Source organism: Chionomys nivalis, assembly GCF_950005125.1.
Source record: "Chionomys nivalis chromosome 23 unlocalized genomic scaffold, mChiNiv1.1 SUPER_23_unloc_1, whole genome shotgun sequence".
NCBI classification, from domain to species: Eukaryota; Metazoa; Chordata; class Mammalia; order Rodentia; family Cricetidae; genus Chionomys; species Chionomys nivalis.
Genome location: NW_026646869.1, coordinates 2,044,818 through 2,059,157, shown reverse-complemented (window position 1 = coordinate 2,059,157; position 14,340 = coordinate 2,044,818). Strand labels below are relative to the sequence as shown.

Here is a 14,340-nt window from a genome sequence, read left to right as displayed (position 1 = left end):
GCAGACAGAGGCAGACAGATCTCTATGAGTTCAAGGCCAGAGTTGTCTACAGAGCAAGTTCCAGGACAGAGAAACCCTGTCTCGAAAAAGGAACAAAAAATTCAGATAAACAAAGGCCCAGAAAGGCGTGGGGATGTAGCTCAGTTAGACTGTTTGCCTAGCAAGCATGCAGTCCTGGTTCCAACCTCTGCATAAAAATAAGCCAGCTATCTAGTGCATACCTGTAATTTCAGAGCTCTCAAGGCTCAGGCAGGAGGATCAGAAATTTAAAGGCAATAAATAAATAGACGAGAAGAAATAATTTGTGATCAACTTTGGCTATAGTAAGTTTGAAGCCAGCCTGGGCTACCTGAGAGCCTATGTCACCCCCACCCCCACCCCCGAAAATAAAGTCCCATTCCTAGGTCAGTGGCTCACTTAGCTTCTGAAACTGCAGTGAGCCCGCTATTTGAATCCCTTTTACAATCAGGGCCACGGAGACTTAGCTATGCTTCCCCCAGTCCCTGCTCCTTGCTTTCCGAAACTAAGGCAACAGTCGCCTGAGTAGCAAGGAACACTTGAACATTTATGATTTTTAAATATTCGTTCTGTTCTTTTTTTGAAATTTTTATTTATTTTACCTGTCTGGGCATTTTGCCTGTGTGCTTGTGCACCACGTGTCTGTATTGTGCCTAAGAAGGCCAGGATCCCCCGGGTTTGGAGTTACATACAGACTCTTGCGAGCTGCCATATGGGTACCGGGAATCCAACTCCCGCCCTCTGCACGCATTCTTAATCCGGGAGCCACCTCTCCAAACCACTGTGTCCTTATTTAGAGAGGAAAACATTGTATCTATGGAGACGGAAATGGAAACCTTCATCTTTTGCCTGTTTCTCAGAGTGAGGAGGAAACAGGCAGGGAAGGGGCTGGGATACAGTGACAGAGAACAAGGGGATCATGTTCGCTTGCCTCCTGCCCTTCCGCCTGAGAAAGCAGGCCTGGGGAGGGCTGGAGCTGACAGACAGGCCAACACCCGGCAGAGCACCCCCCCCCTTGCAGTTAGGGAGCTCTGAAAAAGCCTTGACTTTCCCGGGGTGTAATTCTAAGTTATTTAAAGTTCCCGTAGCTGGTCTCCAGCTGGAGCTCTTGCTATCCTCATTTCAGGAAACTCCTGATTTTCTTGGCTCCTCTGAGTTCCTTGGTGCTATTACTATCTTTGTAGCGAAGGGGAAATTTAGTCTCAGAGCAGTGAAGGTGCTTGCTCCAAACCGCACAACGGCCTCAGCCTCTGGTACTCAAACTTTTCTTTGAACCATTCTTTTTTCTCTTCCTTCCTCCCTCCCTCCCTTCCTCCCTCCCGCCGTCCTTCCCTTTCTCCCTTCCTCCTTCCCTTCCTTCCTTCATTTCTTCTTCCTTTTCTTTCTTTCTTTCTTTTTTTTTTTTTTTTTTGAGAAAGGGTTTCTCCGTGTAGCTCTGGCTGGCCTCGAACTCACAGAGATCCGCCTGTCTGAGTGAGTGCTGAGATTAAAGCGTATGCCACCACACCCAGCTTTTGTTGTGGTTGAATCATTCTTTACAGATCTTTTCTGTTTTGAATTCTCTGTTTCATTTCATCTTTTGTGGCGCCCGCCGATGGCCGCCTGCTCTTGATTCTGATCCTGCAGCTCAGTCTCCCTGCCCTGACTTGTCTGGCTATAGCCGTCTTTGCCTTGATTTCTTCTCCAGAATCAAAGTCAGTGCTGGCCTTGCTCTGGCCTCTATCTCTGGGGACAGGATGTGGGCATTTGTACAGGATGGAGTCAGTGGGACACCCAGGGTTCATGCTCTACCCTCATGCCCCCAGAGGGACCTTGTGCCAATGTGGGAGATCTCGGAATGCCCACCCATCTGTGGCTGTGGAGGACGCCTTTGGGGCAGCTGTAGTTTCAGAGTGGAGCAGTGACGAACACACTACAGAGAAGCCCACAGATGCCTACGGAGACCTGGACTTCATATATTCTGGCAGAAGGCCCAGCAACGTGAGGCCTGCATGTCTGGGCCACCAGGCTGGGTGGGGCTGGGACAAAGGCTGAATGTATCTCCCTACTGGACCACCCTGATCTTTGGGTGTTTCTGTCTAAGTGTCTGTCCCTCTCTCTCTCTAGGTCCTTGCTGCCTCCCCGTCTGTCTGTCTGCTTCTGTCTGGGTCTCTGTCTCCCCGTCTCTCTTTGGGCCTCTGTCTTCATCTGTCTGGGTCTGTCTCCTGCTGTCTCTGTCTCTCTGTCCCCCATGTGTCTCTTCCTCCTGTGTCCACAGTTCCTCCGGCTGTCTGACCGCACAGATCCGGCCACTGTGTACAGTCTCGTCACCCGTACTTGGGGCTTTCGTGCCCCAAACTTGGTGGTGTCAGTACTGGGGGGGTCGGGGGGCCCCGTGCTCCAGACCTGGCTACAGGACCTTCTACGTCGTGGGCTGGTGCGAGCCGCCCAGAGCACAGGTGACCACAGGGGTTAGGGACTGTGTCTCCTGGGCCTTGGCCCCACTGCTGCCCGGGTCGGAGGGCATTGCTTCCATTCCCGTGCCTTACTGGTTTCCTCTCTGTCTTATATAGGGGCCTGGATTGTCACAGGGGGATTGCACACGGGCATAGGTCGGCATGTGGGTGTGGCTGTGAGGGACCACCAGATGGCCAGCACTGGGGGCAGCAAGGTGGTGGCCATGGGCGTGGCCCCCTGGGGTGTGGTCCGGAACAGAGATATGCTCATCAACCCTAAGGTGGGAATGGGGTTCAGAGAAGAGGCCCTGACTGGGAGTGCTGGTCTGAGGGAGGAAGCTGGGAAGGGACTCCTGGGTCTAAGGGAGGAGGGCTGGGTCCTCTCAGTCTGTCCCTTCTGAAAGACTTCTTTGTCTGGCATTGTGCTCAGGGCTCATTCCCTGCGAGGTACAGATGGCGTGGTGACCCTGAGGACGGAGTTGAGTTCCCCCTGGACTACAACTATTCTGCTTTCTTCTTGGTGGATGATGGCACATACGGGCGCCTGGGCGGTGAGAACCGCTTCCGCCTTCGCTTTGAGTCCTACGTGGCTCAGCAGAAGACTGGAGTGGGAGGTGAGTGGGCTATGGGTTCAGGACTCAGCACACAGGACCCCACTGGCCAGGTGTGCTCAAGACTGGGCAAATTTCCTCTGTTAAGAGGCTTGTCCATGCCAGCATGGTGGTGTACACCTTTAATCTCAGCACCCCGGGAGGCAGAGGTAGGCAGAACTTGGTAAATTCAAGGCCAGTCTGGACTACACAGGGGTTGCAGGAGCTAAAGAAAAAGACCCTTTCTCAATAAGTAAAGGAATAAATAAATGTAATTAAATGAACAGAAACAGGAGGGTGAGGAGGTGACTCAGTAGTTAAGCGAGCTTGCTGCCTGGGATCCAATTTTGGGTGTCTCACAATTGCCTGTAGCTCTAGATCCAGGGGATCCCCCTCCCTCTTCTGGCCTCTTTAAGGGTGACTCTCACAGGCACATACACAGAGACACATATATGTACACACATACACAAGTTTTTTTTTTTTTTAATTTTTTTTCCAGGGGTGGTGGTGCACAACTTTAACTTCAGTGCTTGGGAGGCAGAGGCAGGCAGATCTCTGAGTTCAAGGGCGCCCTGTATGTCAAAATGGCTGGGGCTACACAGAGAAACCTTGTCTTGAAAAACAACAACAACAAAAAAAAAAATACAAAAAACTGGTTTTAATGAAAACAGAAAAGGCAGAAGATAGTCTTGTAATCTCCCTAGGTACAAAACTCACAGAGTAATAAATTGGAGGAATTGAACTCCAATGAATCTGCTCATGCAACTAGATTTCAAAAACAGATTATTACAAGCCCCAGCACTGCCCAGCTCAGCCACCATAGGGGATCCCCTCTTGTCTCTGACACCTGGAAACTGCAGCCTGTTCATCCCTGTTCCCTTGTGTCTGGATCAACGTAGCACAAGGCTCCCTTATTCAAAATACCCAGGACCAGAAATGTTTCCAACTCTGGGTGCTTTCGGACTTTGGGATACATATATACATATATGTTTCTATATATTTACCTGCTTAGCATTCTTAAGCAGAAAAAGGAGTCAGAAATCAAAGGTGTTCCCCCAAATCCTCATTTGAGCATATGTGAACACTCGGAGAGCTTTCAGAGGGGGCTGCTGGGAGTTAGCCTGTGACCTTGGAGCTCGGCTTTCCTCCAGGATGTTTATCATGAGGTAAATGTCATCTTCGGTGTGAAGTCAGCTTAACAAACTGAGTCATAGAAGGGGCATGAAGAAAAAGTTGCCAGATGTAGTGGGGCACACCTTTCAACGCTCGGGAGGCAGAGGCAGGTGGATTCAGTGAGTCTGTAATTTCGGTGATGTCTTTCGTGTGGAATTTTCCCAGGTGACAGGTGGCAGAGATTTGAATCGTCTGGCACTAGGAACGGTGCTGAATGTGTGTGCTCGTGTGTTGTCCTCATGCTCGGACGTCATCTCTGTAGGTTCTCTCTCTCCAGTGGCCTGGGAGGGTACAGAACTTCACAGACAGGACGCCATTACTGTCTTTTATTTTTTAAAGATTTATTTATTTATTATGTATATAACATTCCTTCCATGTATGCCTGTATGCCAGAAGAGGGCACCAGATCGCATTATAGATGGCTGTGAGCCACCATGTGGTTGCTGGGAATTGAACTCAGGACCTCTAGAAGAGCAGTCAGTGCTCTTAACCTCTGAGCCATCTCTCCAGTGTTCCATCTATGTGAAGAGATGCCATGACCAAGGAAACTCTTAGAAAACAAAGCATTAAAAAAAAGCCAGGCGGTGGTGGCGCACACCTTTAATCCCAGCACTAGGGTAGGGAGGCAGAGGCAGGTGGATCTCTGTGAGTTCAAGGCCAGCCTGGTCTACAGAGTGAGTTCCAGGACAACCAGAGTGGTTACACAGATAAACCCTGTCTTGAAAAATAAAAATAAAAATAAAAGATAAATAAAAGAAAGTGTTTAATTGCAGCTTGCTTACAACTCCAGAGATGTAGTCGTTCACCACCACGGAGGGGAGCACGGCGGTACACAGACAGACATGGTGCTGGAGACAGACAGAGTTCTACATTCAGATCCTCAGGCAGCAGGAAGAGAGAGTGACACTGGACCTGGCTTGAGCATCTGAAACCTTTAGGTGCCCAGTGTCACTCTCTCTTCCTGCTGCCTGAGTGACATCCTCCTATAGGGTCACACCTCCTAATCCTTCTCAAATAGCGCCACTCCCTGGTGACTAAGCACTCAAATATCTGAGCCTATGGGAGGCATTCTTGTTCAAAACAGCACAATAACTGTTACTTTGTGGCTGTTTTCTCTTTTATCAAGAATGTGCGGTTGTGGAACCAGTAAGTTTGGAGTTTAATCCCTGAAAGCCACGGGGTGCAGAGACTCAATTCCTGCAAGTTATCAGCTGACTCACAGATATACATGAAATAAGTTTAATTTAGCTGGATGTGGTGACTCAGACTTGTGCAGCTGAAGCAGGAGAAATATGAGATCGAGGCCAGTCTGGGCTAGAGTGGCGTCCTGTCCCCTAAAATCCAAACCAACAGCAACAAGAAAAGAAAACACACATTTAAGTTTAGCTGCCTCCTTTTCTTGTGTTTTTTTAGTCCGGAGCTCCAGGACAGGTGGTGTGAAGCCTGGGTCCAGGACGGCTGGTGTGAAGCCTGGACGTCCGGCCCTGTGCAGTGTGTATTCTTACTTAGCTGAGGGCAGAATCGACACACGTTGCCTTTAGCTTTCACTGCCAGATTTTTTCAATATTTTTATGGTGCTGAGATTGTTCGTCTATTTATATTTCCTTCCTTTTCTACCTGAACCTTCACCTCCCTGGGCTTTGAAGTGCTTAGCCAATCATATGGCTGACTCAGGAGCCAAGAGTCCAGGTCACAAGCTCTCCCCTCCCTTCTGAAGTTAGGCGGCACCACCTTTGACTTGGAGTGCTGAAATGTCATCCCCAGCACTCAGGAGGTGAATGCAAGAGGACCAGAAGTTCAGGGGCATCCTTGTTTCCATAATGAGTTTGAGGTCAGACTGGCATGTGTGAGACTTTGTCGTAAAAAATATTTAGGTGGGGGCTGGAGAGATGGCTCAGTGGTTAAGAGTACTGGCTGTTCTCCTAGAGGTCTTGAGTTCAATCCCCAGCAACCACATGGTGGTTCATTACCATCCACATGGGATCTGATGCCCTCTTCTGGCGTAAAGTCAACAGAACACTTATATTTATAAAATAAATAAATCTTAAAAAAAAAAGTCAGGCCGGGCGGTGGTGGCGCACGCCTTTAATCCCAGCACTCGGGAGGCAGAGACAGGCGGATCTCTGTGAGTTCGAGACCAGCCTGGTCTACAAGAGCTAGTTCCAGGACAGACTCCAAAACCACAGAGAAACCCTGTCTCAAAAACCAAAAAAAAAAAAAAAAAAAAAAAAAGTCAGGTGGTGGTAGTATATGCCGTCGCAGCACTTGGGGGCAGAGGCAGACAGATCTCTGTGAGTTCGAGGCCAGCCTGGTCTACAGAGCAAGTTCTAGGACAGCCAGAGCTACACAGAGAAACCCTGTCTCGAAAAACAAAACAAAAACAAAAGCCAGGTGGTAGTGGCACACACCTTTAATCTCAGCACTTGGGAAGCAGAGGCAGGGGGATCTCTCTGAGTTGAAGGCCAGCCTGGTCTGCAAAGCCATTTCCAGTACACCCAGGGCTGTTACACAGAGAAACCCTGTCTCAAAAACCAAAAAAAAAGGGGGTGGGTGGGTAGGGATGCTGGGAGATGATTGGCAGATAAGAAGCTTACTGTGCAAGTATGAGCACCTTAGAATTCATATCAAGTTGGCTCCAGCATTCACATCTGCAACCCCAGCTCACACCTGCAATCCCAGCTCACACCTGCAACCCCAGCTCACACCTGCAATCCCAGATCACACCTGCAACCCCAGATCACACCTGCAACCCCAGATCACACCTGCAACCCCAGCTCCTCTATGGTGAGATGGGGCACAGAGACAGCTGGCTTGGTGTATGCAGTGATGTATAGCAAGAGACCCTGCTCCAAAACAAGGTGGAAGGTGAGGACCTGAGCTTGTCCTCTGACCTCCACACAAACACATGACACATGTACACCTGTACACACCTGCATGATCACACACACATATACACACACATACATACCATACAAAACACACATTTTAATAATAAAACCCATTGAGTCTCCTCCACACCTCAAAGTTCACAAAGAATAGCAATGTTCCCAGGCCAGTGAGGTGGCTCAGCAAGTAAAGGCACCTGTTGCCAAGTCTGATGACCTGAGTTCTATTCCCAGTATCCACAAACTGAGAGGACAGACTCCCACAAATTGTCCTTGTGCCTCCGCCCACTTGTGAGCCCTGTCCCTCCAACGTTATATAAGTAAATGTAAGAAAAAGTTTAATAAAAAAAGAAAGAAAAGAAAAAGTTTAAATTTTTATTTAAAGAATAAGAAGAATGACAATTCTTTTTTTTTTTTCTTTTCTTTTTTTTGTTTTTTGGTTTTTCGAGACAGGGTTTCTCTGTGGTTTTGGAGCCTGTCCTGGAACTAGCTCTTGTAGACCAGGCTGGTCTCGAACTCACAGAGATCCGCCTGCCTCTGCCTCCCAAGTGCTGGGATTAAAGGATTAAAGGCGTGCACCACCACTGCCCAGCAAGAATGACAATTCTTCCCACTAGTATTGGCCACAAGGTTGGGACAAGGACAATGTCTGCCCTATGGACTCCTGGGAAATGTAGTTCTTTCCCACCCCCAGCAAAGATTGATAGATGGTGACCAAGTTTCTCTTTCCCCTTTCTCTCAGGGACTGGAATTGACATCCCTGTACTCCTTCTTCTCATTGATGGTGATGAAAAGATGTTAAAGGTATCTGGAGCTGTGTGCCTGTGTCTGAGGTGGGAGGAGAGCTGAGGGCCAGGACTCCGTGGACCAGAATCTCGGGGATGTGGGGACCAGAGGGCTGGGCCCTGATTAGCTCTTTCCTTGCTCCTGAAGCGGATAGAGGATGCTACACAGGCTCAACTCCCCTGCCTCTTGGTGGCCGGTTCTGGCGGTGCTGCCGACTGCCTGGTAGAGACCCTGGAAGACACTCTGGCCCCAGGGAGTGGGGGACTCAGGAGAGGCGAAGCCCGAGATCGGATTAAGCGTTATTTCCCTAAGGGAGACCCTGAGGTCCTGCAGGCCCAGGTATGGCATTATGGAACCAAGCTGAGAAGAGCCGGGCACCCTGGCTGGCAGGGTGAAGGACAGGTGGGACCACAGGTCTTGGCTGGTCGTCCGAGTTCTGTGTTCTACAGGTAGAGAGGATCATGACCCGAAAAGAACTGCTCACCATCTATTCGACTGAAGATGGTGCCGAGGAGTTTGAGACTATTGTTTTGAGGGCACTTGTGAAAGGTAGGATGGGCTTCCCACAGTCACCTCGGATGCTTGGTGAGCCTCTCTCCTCCTTCCTGCTGAGTCTAAGGCCACACCCCGTGTATTCCATACCTTTCCTGTTTCCTAGGTTCTTGATGCTGTTGGGAATTTCCCTAGACACTTTGTTTTCAACCACACTTCCCTGTTGAATACACTCACCCATATGTCCATTGATCTCTTCCTGTCTTCATCTACCCCCCTCCATTCTTCCGTCTCTTTCCCTTCACTCTCCATCTTTCATCCAGCCTCCCACCCATCGACCTCCCACTTACCCATCCATCATCTATGTACCCATCCCCTATCCATCCACTTGTCCATCCATCATCTACCTACCCATCCCCTGTCCATCCACGTATCCACACATCCACTCATCCACACACGCACTTATCCATCCATCATCTACCTACCTGTCCCTTGTCCATCCACATACACGCATCCACACATCCACTTGTCCATCTGCCCATCTATACAGTCATTTAGCCATGCATTTCACTCATTCCCCTACCCACCACTCTCTTGTCCATCCATCCATTCGCCCATACACCCACTGATATATCCACCTAGCCACCTTTGTTTGTTTGTTTTTGAGACAGGGTTTCTCTGTGTTAACAGTTTTAATTGTCCTGTAACTATCTCTTGTAGACCAGGCTGGCCTCGAACTCACAGAGATCTGCCTATCTCTGCCTCCCGAGTGCTGGAAGTAAAGGCATGCACCACCACCACCCAGATCCTTCTGTCCACCTTTAATTATTAGCCATCCACCAGTCCTTTAACTATTCATTGGCACATCCATTAACAGTTCTATCCACGTATTCCTCTTTCCATCCCTCTCAAATCTCAACGCTCTGTGAGGTGAGCTAGTAGGTGTGGGTTGTAAGCGGGCTGGCGGAAGAGGCTGCTGACTGGGTGGTCCCCAGAGGGAGGAAAGTAAATGGTACCAGTCCCGCAGCTGGTGGCGTTCTGTGGCTGAGGATTTAGGTCTCTGTGATGTAGTCTCTATCATGGGATATTTCTGAGGCCTGAGAGCTTACTCGTGGCAAAGAGTGCTGGAGTCAAGAGCAACAAGGGGTCCAGGCCCTACCAGCAGAGGAGTTGCAGGCCGGGACTTTACCTTAAGAAGCAGGGTTGGGAGCACCAAGGCCAGTCTGTGTTATAGAGGCCCCCAGGGCAGTCTGACTAGGAGATGAGACCAGGAGACTGCAGTGGCATTGAGCATTGATATGGCACTTGAATGCTGTGGCCAAGGGGAGGCATGGCGCGGTGGCTCAGGGACTGGTAGGTGATGGGGCATGAGGGGTGGATCCCAGGGTTTTGGCTTGCTGAGCAAATTGACCTTAGGAAAGGTGGTATGGAATAGAGAGAGCAGGAAGGGTAGGGGCAGGAGGCTCTTGAGAAAAATGATGCCAAGTTAAGGTACAGGGAATTTTTTAAAGGGATATACACCTGCTGATCCACCAAACTCTCCATCCATCCATCCATCCACCCATCCATCCATCCATCCACCCACCCACCCATCCGTCCACCCACCCGTCCACCCATCCGTCTATCCACCCATCTGTCCATCCACCCATCCACCCAGCCACCCATTCACCCACCCATCCATCCATCCAACCATCCATCCACCCACCCACCCATCCATCCACCCACCCGTCCGTCCACCCATCCGTCCGTCCACCCACCCACCCAACCATCCACCCACCCATCCATCCATCCAACCATCCATCCACCCACCCACCCATCCGTCCACCCATCCGTCCGTCCACCCACCCACCCAACCATCCATCTACCCACCCACCCATCCATCCACCCATCCACCCGTCCACCCACCCACCTACCCACCCGTCCACCCATCCATCCACCCACCCACCCATCCATCCGTCTGTCTGTCCGTCCATCCGTTCGTCTATCTACCCATCCATCCACCCACCCATCCATCCATCCGTCCATCCATCCATCCATCCACCCATCAATCCACCCATCCGTCCGTCCATCCATCCGTCCACCCGTCCACCCACCCATCCACCCATCCATCCACCCGCCCGCCCATCCGTCCGTCCACCCACCCACCCACCCACCCACTCACCAATCCTTTCCTTCCAACCTACCCACACCATCTTCTCACACAGTCTCTTCATGCACCGTCCACCCATCCCTTCGCCCATCCATCCATAAATAGACAAGAGCTCATCAACCATTTGTTTTCTTTTTCTTGATACTTTGGAGAAAGTACAAGCGATTTAGGATGGTAATAAGTCCCACCCTTGATATATTTTGTTTTTCAAAATGAAATGGGAGGTTGTCTTTGGACCTCTGTTGGTCCAGCCATCAACCTTATGGAGAGCTGGACAAGCTGAAAATGGCCACCATTTAGAACTTCTTCTTGTCATTGTTAACATTGTTGTCAAGAGGGTCACTGTGACTTCAGTTTATAGATGAAGAAACACCAAGAGGACATCCGCCTGATGTCCCCACGCTTCCCCTGGGTGGACATCCTCCTGATGTCCCCTTCTTCCCTGGGTGGACATACGCCTGATGTCCCCTCTTCCCCTGGGTGGACATACGCCTGACGTACCCCCCTTCCCCTGGGTGGACATCCACCTGACATCCCCCCTTCCCCTGGGTGGACATCCCTTCCCGTGGGTGGACATCTGCCTGACGTCTTGTGTCGTGTCCCCCCAACCCCTTACAGCATGTGGGAGCTCTGAGGCCTCAGCATACCTGGATGAGCTGCGCTTGGCTGTGGCCTGGAACCGTGTGGACATTGCCCAAAGTGAACTTTTCCGCGGGGACATCCAATGGCGGGTGAGGCGTCAGGACCCAGGGACCGAAGACCCCGCAGCAGGGTGCACTTTCCTTCCTGGCTGACCTCCTGGACACCTGTGCAGTCTTCCCTCACTTGCCTCACTTGCTGTACCTCTGTCCCTGACTTTCTCTTGTCTCCCTTCCTACCCATCCATTCATCCATCCTCCTTCGTTTATCCATCCACGCATCCATCCTCCCATCAGTGACGTATTTCCTGGTCCCGCTCCTTTCACCTGCCCATCGGCGCGCACCCACTCGCTCCCTCATCCGTCTCTCACTCCTGCCCTTCCTGCTTCACTGTGGCACTGTGCCTCTGTCTGAGTTCGCCTGGCCGCCTGTATCGGCTCATCCTGTCCCATCCTTTCCCTCACAGTCTTTCCACCTGGAGGCCTCTCTCATGGACGCTCTGCTGAATGACCGACCTGAGTTTGTGCGCTTGCTCATCTCCCATGGCCTTAGCCTGGGCCACTTCCTGACGCCCCTGCGCCTGGCCCAGCTGTACAGTGCGGTGTCCCCTAACTCACTCATCCGCAGTCTCCTGGACCAGGCAGCTCACAGTGGCGGCGGCAGAATCCCACCTATAAAAGATGGGGCCATCGAGTTCCACGTGGGGCAAGTTCTGAGGACGCTCTTGGGAGAAACATGTGCGCCGAGGTTTCCTGCCAGGAATACCCGAGACTCTCAGCTGGGCCAGGACTGCAGCGAGAGCGTAAGGACCATCGGCTGAGGGTGCACGGGGCAGGGCTTTGATGATGTAGTAAGATGGGGAAGGCTGGTGTCGGAGAGGGCACAATAAGCCAAGGGGTGTGGCCAGGTTTAGCTTCTCATTGCTTTCAGGCCCAACTACTTTTGAATTGCGCCTCTATGACGCCGATGGACGCCAACTTTGAACAAGGCCCCTGGAGTGACCTGCTTATCTGGGCTTTGTTGCTGAACCGAGCCCAGATGGCCATTTATTTCTGGGAGAAGGTAAATGTTGGTCCTCATCTGGAATCCTCACCTCGGCCTCTGGAGGCTGACTGTCCTCTGACCTCACCCAGACTGCATGCCTCTTTTGTTGTTTGTTTTGAGGCAGGGTCACGAATAGCCCAAGCTAGTCTTATTAGCCAAGGCTGCTCTTGAACATGTGCACTATGCTTGGTTCATGTGGCGTTGAGACTCAAACCCAAAGCATTGTGCTGCCAGGCAGGCAGCTTGCCAAGGGTACTGCCACCACCTACTATTGTCTGGTTGAGACAGTCTTCCTGTGTAACCCAGGCTGGCCTGGACCTTGTGAGTCTCCTGCCTCAACCTCATGAGTGCTACATGTGACATGCCCCCCAACTCTGAATTATTAAGAACAGTGATGACATTATATACAACCATTGTCTACTCCCAAACTCCCAGAACTGTCTGTCTTCCCAGACTCAGCCCATGAAATTAGCGCTCCCAGGGCTCCCGCCCACCACTCAGCTATTTTTCATCCGGGGTATGATGCTAGTGACCCTGCTCATGGCAACGTGCAGCGTCTGTCTCTGAGTGAACCCTTGGCCTCTTTCTGTCTCTCCAGGGCTCCAACTCAGTGGCCTCTGCCCTGGGGGCATGTCTCCTTCTCCGAGTGATGGCTCGCCTAGAGTGGGAGGCTGAGGAGTCTGCGCGGCGGAAGGACCTGGCAGCCAAGTTTGAGAGCATGAGCGTGGGTGTGTTGGGGAGGGGTATCGTGGGCACGCACGGCACCCCCCCCCACTCTCTCCTTCTGTTCTCACCGGTTCCTTTGTCCCCAGACCTCTTTGGAGAATGTTACCACAACAGTGAGGAACGAGCATTCCGCCTGCTTCTTCGACGCTGTCCCCTGTGGGGAGAGGCCACCTGCCTTCAACTTGCCATGCAGGCAGATGCCCGTTCATTCTTTGCCCAGGATGGGGTACAGGTGAGCGTGTCTCAGACAACCCTGAACCCCACCCTTGGAATCCACTTGTCCCTAGAACAGTGGCTTGGCCAGGTGGTGGTGGTGCATGCCTTTAATCCCAGCACTCAGGAGGCAGAGGCAGGTGGATCTCTGTGAGTTCAATGCCAGCCTGGTCTACAAGAGCTAGTTCCAGGACAGGCTCCAAAGCTACAGAGAAATCCTGCCTCTAAAAACAAAACAAAACAAAACAAAACAAAACAAACAAACAAAAGAATGGTGGTTCTCAACCTGTGGGTTGCCACCCCTTTGGGGGTTAAAGACTCTTTCACAGGGGCTGCATATGAGATATTTACATTTTGATTTATAATAACAGTGACAAAATTACAGCTATGAAGTAACAGGAGATAACTTTGAGGCTGGGATCCCCGCACCACGAGGAACTGTGTAGAGGGTCCAGCGTTAGAAGGGCCTTGGAAAATGGTGCCTCCCTCTCATGAGCTGTTTTTCCACAAGGAGACCCTACCTGCACCACAGCAAGGCCTGTCTCTAACTTTTGCCCCCAGCAGTGTTGGTGCTAACAGGAAGTACCGCTTCTCACACAGGAAGTCTTTGTCATTCCCACAGGCAGTCCTTCCTACTTTACACTGTCTAGAGCTCTCCTGCTCCAGTTAGTGACTCCGTGGACAGTCGTCCAGCGCTTCAGACAGAGATGTGCTTTGGTTTAGGAAATCCCTCCCTGTGGAAAAGCCCTGTTCGCTCTCCACACTCTCTCCAGTTCTGACAATCCAACATTCTGAAAGCCACGAGTATCGGGAATTGAGATCTGAAGGGAGCTCAGAAATCCCTCAGTGAATCCACACAACAGGAAGTCGGGTTCACCCCAACAAGAGGTCCTGCTGCCTTGCCTTCTGAGCTGGCATTTCAGACTATGGTGAACCTCATGGATTCCAGCTCTGCTGAATACTGTTCATGTTTGTTTGTTATGGGCCAGTCTTGTGTATGAAAAGGAGAAAACACCAGCACTCACCCGCTGGGGTTAAATTATCTGGTCCATGGAAAGTTCTTGACACAATGTCTGTCCTATAATATCAATAAAAGTTGGCTGCGCTGGGCCCAGGGCAGGGGTTCACCAGTTAGGGCACTGCTGCTCTTACAGAGGACCCGAGTTTGATTCCTGCCACCCACACGGCTG

At 51.1% G+C, this 14,340-nt stretch overlaps 1 protein-coding gene across 8 annotated transcripts in view; it reads left to right on the top strand.

The window, feature by feature from the left end:
• The window catches only part of Trpm4 (transient receptor potential cation channel subfamily M member 4), a 30,797-nt gene that overhangs the window by 3,811 nt on the left and 12,646 nt on the right, over positions 1–14,340 (top strand). For 2 of the 8 annotated variants that reach the window (XR_009056598.1, XM_057761027.1), the window contains exons 3-14: positions 1,824–1,998; positions 2,276–2,456; positions 2,571–2,734; positions 2,884–3,067; positions 7,844–7,905; positions 8,035–8,226; positions 8,337–8,436; positions 11,147–11,259; positions 11,634–11,969; positions 12,098–12,229; positions 12,810–12,939; positions 13,024–13,169. Coding sequence is in view for 7 of the 8 variants with exons in the window: in XM_057761027.1 (XP_057617010.1) it covers positions 1,824–1,998; positions 2,276–2,456; positions 2,571–2,734; positions 2,884–3,067; positions 7,844–7,905; positions 8,035–8,226; positions 8,337–8,436; positions 11,147–11,259; positions 11,634–11,969; positions 12,098–12,229; positions 12,810–12,939; positions 13,024–13,169 (1,915 nt within the window). In the remaining variant the exon portion in view is untranslated. Of the gene's footprint in view, positions 1–1,823; positions 1,999–2,124; positions 2,457–2,570; positions 2,735–2,883; positions 3,068–7,843; positions 7,906–8,034; positions 8,227–8,336; positions 8,437–11,146; positions 11,301–11,633; positions 11,970–12,097; positions 12,230–12,809; positions 12,940–13,023; positions 13,170–14,340 lie in introns of those variants that run through there. The other 6 variants (XM_057761030.1, XM_057761032.1, XM_057761028.1 and 3 more) reach the window with 5 other exon arrangements.